The sequence below is a fragment of the Trachinotus anak genome, unplaced genomic scaffold (genome assembly GCF_046630095.1).
Source record: "Trachinotus anak isolate AG129_WGS33_773 ecotype Australia unplaced genomic scaffold, CSIRO_AGI_Tana_v1 ptg000007l, whole genome shotgun sequence".
NCBI lineage: Eukaryota > Metazoa > Chordata > Actinopteri > Carangiformes > Carangidae > Trachinotus > Trachinotus anak.
This window is the reverse complement of record NW_027273858.1, coordinates 14,377,990-14,391,486: the sequence shown is the minus strand read 5'-3', so window position 1 is coordinate 14,391,486 and position 13,497 is coordinate 14,377,990. Positions and strand designations below refer to the sequence as shown.

At 40.3% G+C, this 13,497-nt stretch overlaps 1 protein-coding gene across 7 annotated transcripts in view; it reads left to right on the top strand.

Annotated features, from left to right (window-relative positions):
* The first annotated feature begins 3,250 nt into the window (after positions 1-3,250).
* Positions 3,251-13,497, top strand: part of khdrbs2 (KH domain containing, RNA binding, signal transduction associated 2) — a 63,499-nt gene continuing 53,252 nt past the window's right edge. For 4 of the 7 annotated variants that reach the window (XR_011691413.1, XR_011691412.1, XM_071480872.1 and 1 more), the window contains exon 1: positions 3,258-4,153. Coding sequence is in view for 3 of the 7 variants with exons in the window: in XM_071480872.1 (XP_071336973.1) it covers positions 4,063-4,153 (91 nt within the window). In the remaining 4 variants the exon portion in view is untranslated. Of the gene's footprint in view, positions 4,154-13,497 lie in introns of all 7 variants that reach the window. The other 3 variants (XR_011691415.1, XR_011691414.1, XM_071480869.1) reach the window with 2 other exon arrangements.

The following is a 13,497-nucleotide window of genomic DNA, read 5'->3' as shown; positions in this document are numbered from 1 at the left end:
ATGCACCCCTACCATTTTCAAGCATGTATTACCCTTTATGAACAAAATAAATATAAAGCTTATAGGGTTCACACTTTGTTGTGGTTATATTGTATAGGTCAGAGTTATACAATTTTATTTTGAAAACAAAGTTTAAAAACACATTTTTAGAAGCATCTTCCCAGCTTGACAAAGGCGGGGCTAAGTGGGGCAAAAAGAGGCCAGAGTTTATCAGTTGGCCAAGCAATTACAATGGGCACAGAAACAGCCTTTTAGCATGGGGCACCGGTTGAAACACATCAAATTAATTGAAACTAGATCAGTAAATTTCCATATTCTTGGGGGGGTTAACAGGTTTTAGAAGGATTGTTGGTTTTGGTTTCCAAAGCAAAAGATTGTTAATCTTGCTAATCATTGATCTCACACTGGACTTCAGGCAGGAAATGTAAGTAATAAATAAAAAATTAACAGAGAAAGCTTGGTATTCAACTTTCACAAGGATCGTAAAAACAGTTGTCTTTAGTGATACAGTGTTAAAAAAGAGTTAAACCACCCCCTGAATTGTGCCAGAAGTGAAGGAATAAATTAATAGTGTGAGTCATCATCACATCTTCCCTGCATAACAAAATACAGACACGTTGTGATTCTTAATATTCAGACCGAATAATGTAGGTATAGGCCTAGATGAAAACACACACAAGGCCAAGAGGTATTGCAAATGAAGTACACACAATATGAAGAAAGCACATGAGGAAAACTACTGCACTATAATTATTTGACAGCTTTAGTTAAACAACCAAAATACTGTAAGGACTGTAGCGCTGTAAGTTCACTGAAGCACTCACCTGCACTCAACCTAAGAAAAAAACCAACCCCCTCAATGGTCATTATATAATTTGCAGCCTGTTTAAAATGATTTGTAAATAACATTTAAAAGGAAGAAAGTGTTAACAAAATACCCCCAGGAGAGACTGATAATAAGAGCTTTTGGAGGTTTTATCTGCACATTGCAGTGAAATGTGTAATGATGCAGTTTGCCCACTAGAGAGCTGTGACAATCCATGAAATCCTAGTTGAAAAATATTTCCAGTATATATACAGGAGAGTGCTAAAGTTCAAATACAAGTGTCAATCACGATACTGTTTGTCCAAAGCATGATGCAGCAGTCTGATAAAAGTCTTCTCTCTGCAATGACATCACTGTACAAACTATTTTCCCCAGTCATACTCTCCTTTAATGTCATGGTGAAGGAGTTTTTTCTTTTTTCAGTCAGCCTGCTTTAGTCTGAAGCAACGACCGTTCTATAGGATTACAAGATTAAACCACATTAACAGTCATAATCAACATTACCATTATTAACCACTGTAACAGTAACAAGATTATGAATCATTTTATTGAAAGAAATTACATCAGTGAAGGTCCAGCAAGCATGAAACGCAAACACAGTATGGCTGTCACTTGTTTTAGGTACGAGGAAAAAAAATAAAGTTGTGCCTTGTTTCAGAGAGAAATAAATGGTTAATTTAAAATATGGAGAGGACATGCAAGTGTGAAGTTAGAAAAAAAGTTTGTTAATAAAATAGCATCTTTTATAGAAATGAAAACAAACCAACACGGGTGTTCTGGCTTCTATGTATCGCATGGTATTTAAGCCTCCCAAACAAACAATCTACTGTAAAGTAACTTCATACTTTATACTCATGTATAATGTCAAAACACTCCAGATCAACTGAAGCAAAAGAGCTGTAAAATTTAGAGCGATGAATGGTGTCATGTTCACACAGTCACTACAATTAGATTTAGAATAATTAAACTTTTGTGCACATCCGGCGACTTTTAAACGATGTATTTGTGTCCATTTTATTTATCCCTAATGTGTAGTAGAGCACCTCTAAAAGACCAGTATTCACCTGTAGCCCACCACAGTCTTTATGATTCCGAGCAGCACAGCCCGGATCATCTCTAAAGGTCAAGTAGAGCAAGAATTGGTCATTCAGCGGCCTCTTCTGCTCAAAACTCATTTGTGAGTAAGTAAAGCAGTCAGCATGCAGCACTGCAGATGACTTCAGGATTCAAATCGATATCATAGCTAGGGGACAAGAGAGGCATTATGAGATGCAAACGTTCATGCTTACATTGCTGACACCGCTGACACTGCTTTGTAAGGAGCTAATGAAGCGTTCACTTGACATTAAAACTTCTTTAAGGTGGTGTCCTGTAATTCACTTCACAAGCATAAAAAGCTGTTCTTGACTTGACCTCTGCGAGGAACAATTAAGCCGTCTCAAATCATTTAGAGGGCAGGAAGTGAAAATCATTACATTATTCTCCATTACTCTGACTCTTATGCTGGGACTGCAGCTCTGCTCTTTTACTGGCCAACATATATGACCTGCGGAACATCTTACCGCATCAAAGGGCATTGTGTAGGTACGGTGCACATGTTTCTTCTCCTGTGAAAAGAAAGCAAATTACAGTTTGTCACAGAAGAAAATACTTTATTTTGTGTGTTTTATTGGGATTTCAGCAAGAATAACTGTATATTGAGATGGGATTACAAGTTAATTAAGAAACAGTGTGAGAAAACAAATGAGTGATATTCTGAAATACTTATACATCAGCCAAAGTCAAATCAATAGCAAACAGGAAACATGAAATAAGAGCACTGATATTGCTCCCTTCCCCACCTGAGGCCATAAAATTCAGTTAAAAAAGGTTCTTGTTGGGCATCATTTTGTTGAGCTTTTCAGACAAGTGCCAAACAGTGATTTAATAATGCAGAGAAATTTCTTTCTCAAGTGCTTAACAGAGATGTGGGAGTTGATCAGGTTCTGCGAGGCTGCAAGGGCAGACTGAAGAGAGCACAGTCACAGAAGGCAATTACTTGATATTGTTCCCTCTCGCTTTCATTTGGAAAACATGTCATGAAAAACCTTATAGCTTCAGAAACGCCCGTTCTCCACACATGCAACCACATCAAGAGAAATCTGAGTCGTGCAGCTGGTGTTCAGCACCGTGGACAGACACACAGAGGCCATAGCTGTGTGTTTGTGCTTCAGGCTACACTGCCAGGGACCCCAAAGCCACAGTGCATTGTTCATTATGACAGAGGAACAAGCTGGAGTGAACTTTGGAAACTCTAATTGAAACTCACAGGCCACCATGCATTGGCTGAATCCAGAAAGTAATTGGATAAGATATGTTTCCCGTTGATAAGCTATTATCTCTTACTAGTATGACATTACTGATTTAACTATAATTAATCTCTATGATATCAAAGTCAGTTATAATTTAAGCTCAGCTGATAGCCTTTCAAATTCCCCTGATTAAAAATATAGTATATATCTTTATAATGGGCTCTCATGAGGACTCATAGGGTGGCTGGTACTGAATAATGAGTTCACAGTGGCCTCTTTTAACCCCTTCAAGGCCCACGACATTGTCAGTGTTGTTGCACAGTTGTCCTCAAATGCATATTAGAATCGCTCGCTTCTTTTTACACAAGGGACTATTTTCAGCATAGGCTCCATAAAACTTTTAATAAAACCAACTACATCTAGCATTTTGGGAGGGAGATTATTGCCCGGACCAATGTCAGCCCCGACCAATCGCAACCTGAACTTCCCTCCGAGCACATCGCCCAATTGGTATGCGCTCAGCGGGGACCGTCCTCGTTTTCCGGCAGCGCCAGTCCCAGAATATGGCCAATAATGGTGCTGAGGGGCGGGGAGCAGCGCGGTCTGCAGACCCAGTGAGTGTGAGAGTCTGGCGGGGTGCCGAGGAGAGAGCCAGCGGTGGCAGAGATGGGCTCACACCTCTGAATCACTACCCACCCTCCAGTCAAGCACCTCGGAGATCTAAAGGACGACTAGTTTTTTTTTTTTCTTTCTTTCTTTCTTTCTTTTTTTTTTTTTTTTTTTTTTTTTTTTTTTTGGAGAGGGTTTTGCTCGTGGTGCTCATTAAGACTGGCGGAGTGAAGCTACCAAAAAGCAGGAGCGGGAAGGTTTATAGTTGCATTCCGACGCTCAGCAGTCCCGTGGTCTCACCTGCAGCAGCCGGGGAAGAGGTCCGCTGTGATAATAATGCATCCGGATAAGTACTTACCTGAATTGGTGGCCGAGAAAAACAGCCTGGACCCCTCCTTTGTGCATGCGGTGCGCCTGCTTGCAGAAGGTAAGTCAGGTATTTTTTTGTTTTCATCTGCTCCCAGCGTTGTAGTCTGGTTTCTTAGTGGCATTCACCGTGTTCCTTGCCACTGGAAACACCATTGCATTGCATGTGGAGGAAGTATAATAACCTGATGCAAGCTTATTCTCACACACTGCCCTCGACTCTTAATGCGTTTTGTTGTCGATGCTGCTATTTGGCTCCAGTGCTGAACTTTTCTTAGGTTTTTTTTTTTTTTTTTTTTTTTTTTTTTTTTTTCCCACCATCAAGTGAAGAAAGCACAGAAAGTAAAGTGTAAAGTCAGAGAGTCATCGCCTCTTATTCGGACCCACGGCCCTATACAAGGTCAGGCTCCAGCACAAACAAAGTGAAACTGTTCCTGGAGCAGTTCTCCGTGGCCTCAGGGTGGAAACGGTGAAAGGGGGCTAACTACCTCAGTTGTATGATTGACTGGATTTAAAGGGCGCTGTTCATCCTAACACACCTACAGTGTGGCTGTTTTTTATTTCTACTGTTTATTCAGCATATGAGAGAAAGACCAGAATTTCATATGAAATTATAATGCCTCCATCAACTTGACATCCTCCTTGAGTTCTCATGCTAAAAACAATTAAGCACACAGACCAAATCTCGTGGTCGGCCTGATGTGTTCAAGAACTCTGCTTGAGACATACAGTGCAGGCTGAAATGTGATACTAATAAGGCAAAGAAGACTGTTACAAGTCATTTAGCATGAGAGTCATCTTCTCTTTACACCAACGCTGTCATCAAGGTCACAGGAGGGAGTCGGTGCCATTGGGACAGATGTTCTCCAGTCTTCTCCCCTGACTTAATGTCACAGTTTGTCCAAACAGGGCAGTATAATCAAGTCCAGCCTGCAGCATATAAAGTGCCTCTTCATACTGCAGGTAGCCGTACTCTCATTCACATACTGAGGCTGTGTCACTTCTGATAGAAAACTTATCACCGTCAAGCAAACACATGAACTCGGCTCAGCTCATCCAGTCTGGAGATGTAACTTTTCCATTCCTCCAGCGCAAATCTAGATTGTGTGCTCTCTCTCATGGTGTGTTTAACTGTGCAAGGCAGGTGGAGGTGTAATTCCAAAAACATTAATAAAGGTGTGAGTGATGTGCTGTGGAATGAATATACTTTTATTCTAGTGTCATGGAGGCAGGCGTGCTCATCCCTCATGGCCTTACAGGGCACTGCTCGCATTAGGAAAGTAACAGGTAAACAAGCAAAACACTTGGTACAGCATCCCTGAATGAAAACATAGTATATCAGACTGATCTGACATGTATTAATCTGTCAAATTCAAATTTACAAATGAAGAGTCTTAAAATAGCACCGAACTGTTTTTGGCACGTTTGTTAAAAGAGGTGAAGTCAAGCTGTAGGCTGGATTAATATGCTGCGATTGGACATGGTGTTTATGCTCTGGCGCCTCTTCCCCTTGAGCTTTCCTGTTGAAATGTGTTGATGAGACACCTGACAGTCCCGCGCTTGTCGCTAGCTGTGATGCAGATGGGATCATCAGTCACACGGCGCACTTTGCCAGATTTACTCAAGGCTGACTCACATAGCTAGGATACAAACAAAAAAAAGCTGTCTTTGTCATGTCTGCCACGGTGAACAGCAGTTAGCATGTTAAACCGGGGTTGTGTACTGTATGTATTCACTTACTGACTTAAAAAAAAAAATCCTTTTATACATTGATTTCATTGAGTTAAAGCAGTTTTTGTGAACTACTTCACTTCACTACTACTCCACTTGCAGTTCCCCATATAATACAGCACAGCACAGTCTACCCGTTATACACAAAAAATATAATACACTGTAATACATTTCAGTAGAATAGCATGCATTTCCCGAAGAAGAATTTGCGAGGTCATCGCATAAAACTGTGCTCATCATACACAATAGGGAACAATCAATATAATAAACTGTCAGTTCAGTCAGTCGTAACGTGAACACGTTCAACATAATCAGCTGTGGGCAGCGTGTGCAATAATGTTAATAATTTTAACCACTGTCACACAGTTGCTGTCCACTTTGTCAGTCGATGCTCATGTATAATACAGAATCCTACATATGAGCTGACAGCAAGATAAAGTGCGTTTACAGATTTATAGATTCACAGCTATTTATCACTGAATAGCAGAGTATGTAATCCTGCATTATTCACATCGTGCACAATAAACAGTGCAATGTGGATTTACCGTGGCCTCAGTTAACAGCTCCATATTTATGAAATTATGAATTAGTTATGTGTTTAAGTTATTGTTGCCTGTAAAAATCATTTGTCTTTCTTTAAGCAGATTTAAAGCTGTTTGGGGCAAAGCTCTTCCAGGTGGTGGGTGGGGATAATTCTCTGTGTGAGTTTCTTATTTTCTTTGATAGTGAAAGTACTGAGGATAATTTGAATAACTTCATCTTTATTAATAACGTTATATATTAATATTCAACTGGTCTTCCCACTTTCCTTCCTTCTTGGACTCAAAGTCAGCTCATCTCAGTGTAGCAGGTGCTTAACAATCGCTCCGATTGACACATAAAAGTCAATTCAATCATTTGTTGCACTTCAGTTTGCCTCTCTGCCTAAAGAACTGTGTAGATGTTTTAAAAGTGGGTTGCAGTTAGAGACAAGAAACGGAAGCCTTTAATAGATCCCAGAGGTTTTCTTTGCAATACTCGCCTACATACATGCCACGTAGCTCAGGCTCGCTGTGAAAACCAGTGGGATTCCTAATAAGGTTAAAAGCAAAGCAGACAGGGAGGCAGTGAGACATCTACATGGAGAGGAATATTGGTTAATGAGAAAAACTAAAGGGAGAGTGCGCTACTGTATGTTTCCATTTCTCCATATCTTTGCACATTTTACAATCACAAAATCTACTTTACACTGTCATTAAGCTCTTTGATACTGTATAAAATATCTCAAATGCCCTCACAAGTGCTGCAGGGCACATTAACAATACAAACAAATCTTAATGAGATCTAATGGATGTAGGCTTCTCTGAATAAAAGATGAGTGTATATTTATAAACATATAAGTTTATATACATATAAGAAGAATAACATAAGAAGAACATACGAAAGTCTTTACAACAGTGTTTTCACTTATGGAAGTTCATGATTTTGCCACTTTTAATGTCTTAAAGAGTCAGTGGGTTAGATACTTGAAGCAGCTTAAACTGCCTGTGCAGAGTCTCCTTTTGATGTGAAACACCACAGTGCGTGAGCTGAAAACACCCCTTTAATCCTCTTCCTATCTGGGTTTTGTACTCATCATGTTCGTTTTCTCCTTCCATTTAACCATTCACTGAACTGTTTGAGCTCAAATTTTCACTTCAGCACTCGGCCGCACTTTCTCGTGGTTCTCCTGTTTACACAAAGCCGAAATATTCTTAGAAGGAGGTGAAGTATCCAACAGTTTTGGTCAGTTTCGCTGCATGCATTGTATTCTGAATGGAAGTGTGTGGTACGAGGTGTAGGCACATGAAGATGCTCAACCAAGGGTCTTCCAAAAGCAATCTTATGCCACATTTCAAGCAATGATCCTTTCACTTTTATTAAAATGAATCAGACAGCGTGGAACCTGTTCAGTGCACCGCAGCCGTCTCAACTGTAGCTCTAGTCAGCTAATAACAGAAAGCAGTAATTAGAAAGTGAGATGGTAAGCTCCAGTGACTGACTGTTGAGGAGATATTAATCGCATTCCATACTGAATATGCATGGTGCAGAAAACAGTCAGTGAACAAATACTTATTGCAGGAACATAGGCTTTTCTCATTACACACATAGATACACATACAGGTTGCCTGACCAGTCAGAAAGTATAACTTGTTTTTAAAAAGACAGCTCTGACATTTGTACGAGTGATTCGGATGATGCTTCGCCACAGAGTGCATCCCTGTCTGGAGACTCTAAGAATTGATTTTCACTTAATCTCTCTCTCTCTAGTTAATAAATTGTTGCTCACATTTTCAGCATATCCATTATGAGACGGCCTGCTCAGTATCCAGCAGTGACCCGGCTCGTAGCGACAGATAAACACCACCCCGTGTGGTATGACCTATCAAAAGGACACAAAAATTACATTTCAGGAAAGTGAGACATTACATTACATTTTCGGCATTTAGCCTGCACTTTTATCAAGAGTGACTTACAATGAGAGCCCGGGTCGAATACGATTAAATTCCAAGGTCACGAGCATTTCAAGCAACAGAAATGAGTGGATGAGCCAAAGCTGCAGCACTCAGACAATAGATATTAGATATCAGATTATGTTTCTGTGCCTCTTGAATGTTCACATATAACAGGAAAGTTATAAATAAAGAGATAAGGGACAGACAGAAGTGGGATTTTTAAATCAAAACAAGCTAAATACGGGTTGAATACAGGAGTAACAATGACACTGGCAAAATCACTGTCTCGTCTACGTTTATTTTGCTTATTTGATACTGTGAATACATGTATTTAGTACAGGTACATTTGATCATCCAGGAAATCACAATGTCATATTGTGTATAAGCATGGGGGGACAACAGCAAAACCAATTTATCAATATTTCTGATGTTTTCCTCTCACCCTTAGGCCGGCTGAAAAAATGTTTAGATTTCCATACCAATGAATGAATGAATGAACCAATCAACCAATCAATCAGTCAGTCATGACTCACTTCGCATCACTGCAACAATGCACCGAGACCTTTGCAGGAAATGAGCATCAACTATTGAAAAATATGTGAATTTGAATGAACAACATTATGAAATGCATTATAAGACAAACAACCAAATGACAATCAATACCACAGAAGAACTATATGGAGGACAAATTTAAAAGCATAACTGCAGCTATACTGTATCTCATTCACGGAGCCCTGCTGAAACAACTCAAACAACAACTGACAACTATAATCAACAGGACTGAAGTAGAAGAATCGACCACTATTTCAAATTCTTTGTGATGCTCCATGTTGTCCTTCTAGTTTAGTTTCTTAACTTAAAATTCCCTTCATAGGATTCAACAGAAAATGCACCCAGGTGTGCATCAGCACAAAATATATCACCTTTGTCCCCTTATCCACGCGTAGTTAATGTCTATTTCCTCCTTATCAAGGCCATGCCTCCACCCTGCTGGCCAAATAAATTAAAATGTAAGATAAAATGTAGATTAAATAAATAAAATTTCAGTTCATCAAATAGCAGATAGCAGCAGTAGCTGTGGTATTGTATAATGCCCTAAGCCAAAAAGCAGACCAAAAGTAAAGGCAACCCCCTGACAAACTTATGCACTATACACCAGCACAGTTACAAGCACAACATAATATTATATATCATACAGTTGGGGTGGGGAAACACCATCATGATTAAAATGCTTGTTTTTTTTAATACTTAATTGGTCTGAATAATAATTGCTTTTCACTTAACTTTCCATTCACTTTCCATTCCATTCAATACCAAATTTGAAGATGGCATTATAATTAGGCTGAAGATTTAATACTTCTATTTCTACAACTTATCAGTGTGTCAGCGGCTGAATGCAATTTGCCTCAGTGCAGCTCAGTTAAAAACACATCAGCAGCATGTGGTCAAACAGTGGTGCATATGTCCAACCCCACGCATTTAAATTCATCAGTCCAGAGCGAAAAAGGTCAAAGCTAATTGCACGTCTCATAGTCCACCCCCCTCACACCCCCCCACCCCCCCACCAGGTCCACTCTGCCAAGGAGAGAGCCACTACTGCCCTCACAAGCAATCAGTTATCGGAGAGTAGTTCATGAATGAATTGAATATGAATAACATGCTAATTTCCGTGAGGCATATCACGTGTTGTCACCACGCATTTTTTGCCTTTTCGCATGTCACTGTACGCCACATCACGTCTTTACTGACTAGTCCCCAACCCTCCCCTTAAAGGAGCTATTTGTAAGTGTTGCTACTGCTACAAAGCCGGTGATGCATTGGCATTAGCAGCTTATCCAGTCTAGAAGAAACATTGTGAGTTCGGCATCCTTTCACTTCCTTCACTCACAAAGCACTGTCTCCAGCGGTGGAGAGCAGCGCCTTGTTTCTGTCTGGTCTTTTCTTCGACTAAAGTTAGCTAGCCCCCACTCATCTCATCACTTTCCGATAGCGACTCACTGTAGCCTCCGATCTGTCCTGAAGAAGTAGGGTGTATTATAACCTCTTTCTGACTCCTGGTAAGAAACCATGTTCAGTGGCAGAGAAAACTTACGAATAGCCCCTTTAACTCTAACCCGAACCAAAACTGTTTTAAATAACATAAAAAGCTCAAAATGCATAGACATGACAGGTGAAATGTCCCAGAAAGTGTGTGCTGTTTAAACCCAATTTCACAATCCCACCAAAAGTAAATACACTGATTCATTTTTGTTCCCACTGGGAACTCTTCATTGTAGATATACAGTTCAGTAGGTATAAGGAATCTGTGAATAATTTACAGGCTAATGGCAGCACTTGACAAAGCCTTTGTTCTTTGACTTCTTACTGCAGCTGGTGTAACTGCCTACAGTGCAGTAAAACATATAAAATAATAATCACTCGAATTCAGTATTGACTGAATTTCAAGTTTGAAATAAAACTTAAAACTAACAAACAGAAAAGTGCTGTTCAGCTGTAGCTTACCAAAATCAGCCCAGAGCCAAAATGCGACCACTAGCATCTAGACCGCATATGTTTTTCCACTGTCTGCAGTTTTCCTGTGATGCTCGTCAGTCAGTTTGCAGGTTCTTGAGGGTTTCCAGTCTTTCAGCCTGCTTTGCAAAATAAAAGGTGAGAGCAAGAAAAAAGGGAGGATGCTTACTGTGTGCATTATTTGTCTACACAGAGCACACGTCAAATCCCAGGACATCCTGCTTTTGCTCTGTTGTGTGTGATGAGGTTCATCTTCATGCTCTGTTTTGTCTCATCAGAACACTCTGTGGCATGACAGTGCAGGGGTGTGGAGCTTAATCAAACCTGCGTTTGAACATATTCATTTTGATTGGTGTCATTACGGTGAGTCATTTGATCACTGTTTGGCTGTATTTCCACGAGTGAATTTACCATGCATTCATTGTACTCTGTTGACCTATCAGGAAAAAAAAAAACATCATCACCCCCCTCGTTTTAGAGTGGAAACCAAACACGTTTTACAAACAGCATGCTGGTAGTGGCATGGACTGTATGGCAAACAATATCTTCAATCTAATGAAGCTACAATGTGAGGACGAACAGTAAACATATTACCTCCTACAAATGACACAGCGCCTAGTCCCTTTCTTCTTATGTTATTGAACGGCATACATGCTGCTTCATACTGATGGGAGCTAGAACACTGTAAGACGTTGTATCTCTTTTTAGCAAACTATGCTGGAGCGTCTAGTGATTTAGATCGCTGGAATTCAAATGCGTGCACTGTGAAAGATTTCATTTAATCTGTGCAGCACAGTCCATCACAGCGAATGTATTCGTGGCATATCGCAGTGGCAAAACGATCTTGTTGGTCAGCAAGAATAACTTGTTCAGAACCTGAATGTTTTCAAGTGGCGCAGCTGGTTCACTGAGGGGGAACTAGCTGCAATGAGTCTGTTAATGGTGAATCAAAATGCTACTAAATCTAATGTCTGAATATCTAACAGAAACCAGTGATATTTTACTGTAATACATGAATACAGAATTGTGTGCATTTATTGACATTTTGCTGTTCACACTGTTGACGCTCTGTGTTGCTGCATACCGACCAAAGCAGATGTATTTAACTTTAGCCATGGCAGGCTGACTGAGCACATTTTCTCTTTTTCAGCAAAACCTTGTCTCTTAACTCGTACAGTTGCACACAGTTATCTGGGAGCTGCCCAGTTAAACCACAGTTTGTTTGTTTGTTTTTTTCATTCTTGGCTGCTGAGCAGCTCCGCTGAAGCAGTTTGGGCAGCACAACAGAGGGGATCAAGAGCACTGGAATAGTCGCTGAGAGTGTTTTACTCATTCAGTTCCCCCAATGAGATTGCATTCATCCTGTCAGAGGACTGAAACAAGTGACCTTCAAAGCACATTCTCGCTTCTCTGATCTTCAGGCTCCCGCCACTTCCTACCACGTATTTGACAACCATGATACCAGTGCGAACGTTTCTCCTCATTTATAAATTGTAAGCTCATTTTCCACCTTTTCTCTCCTCTTCCATCTCTTAATCTCTCTCTTCCTCACAGACACAATCTTCTTCTGAGTTCACTGGCAGGCTGCAGAGCAGAATAAAGGTGTTTCCTATTATGCACTCGTGCAGTGTGTAATCATCTTCATGGGCTATGAAAACTTCATTATTTTATTCAAATGATATGAACATGATACTCATTTGAAAGTTAAACACTTCACAATGAAAATATAACCCAAAACAAATTTTCTCCCACATGCAGAAGTGCAGAACTAATCATGAGGATATCAAGAAATAAATCCTTGATGAAACTGGGAACCGGGACTCTACAGTGAGCACAAAAAGCACTTTTAAATCCAAACGAGCTTTACTTGATGGTGATAGATTTGCTAATTGAAACTGAAATATACTTTTGCATCTGTAAATTTGCATTAGCTATTGTGTCAGTGCGTTCACTGCAGCTAATTCTTAAATTATCAGAACTTTAACAAGAGTCAACACCAACAAGTCTTTGAAATTATGAAAGAATATATGGCTTGTTGCAGTTTCTTGTGCCATGGTCTAATGTTTTTGTCGACCCGCCCATCCACCCTAAGCTCTTCCGGATGTGGATTTTGTAGCTATAACATCCCACCGTTTTGGGGCATTTGCTGATGCGACCACGGCTCCCAGCTGTTTTGGGAGGGCAGGCTCGTCCACAGCCATGCTAGAGATGATCTGATTTAGGTACAGCAGTGCTTTGGGCTAAAGGCTAACATGCTCACAGTCACAATGCTGATACGCTCGTTTTTAGCAGGTAATGCCTACCATGTTGACTGTCGTGATAGCATGCTAACATTTGCTAATTAACACTAAACACAAAGTCCGGCCGGCTGCAGTTTTGCAGGTATTTTGTCATAAACCAAAGACATGGAGAAACACGACAACGGATCACTAAAGTTATTACAATTCATCGTCTGGGGACCATGAATGTCTGGACCAAATATAATGGCAAAACAGTAGTTGGTACTATATTTCTGGTACTGTATATTTACTGTCATCCCCAACCCCCGTCACTAGCATGGCTAATAACGCTCTCTCCTCCTTATGCAGTCTATATACGTTGCGTGTTTAGCTTGTCCCTCTGCAGCATCCTGAATATAAAACAGAGCTAGTTCAAAATATGCATGTGTTTGCACACCACAGGTTGTGTT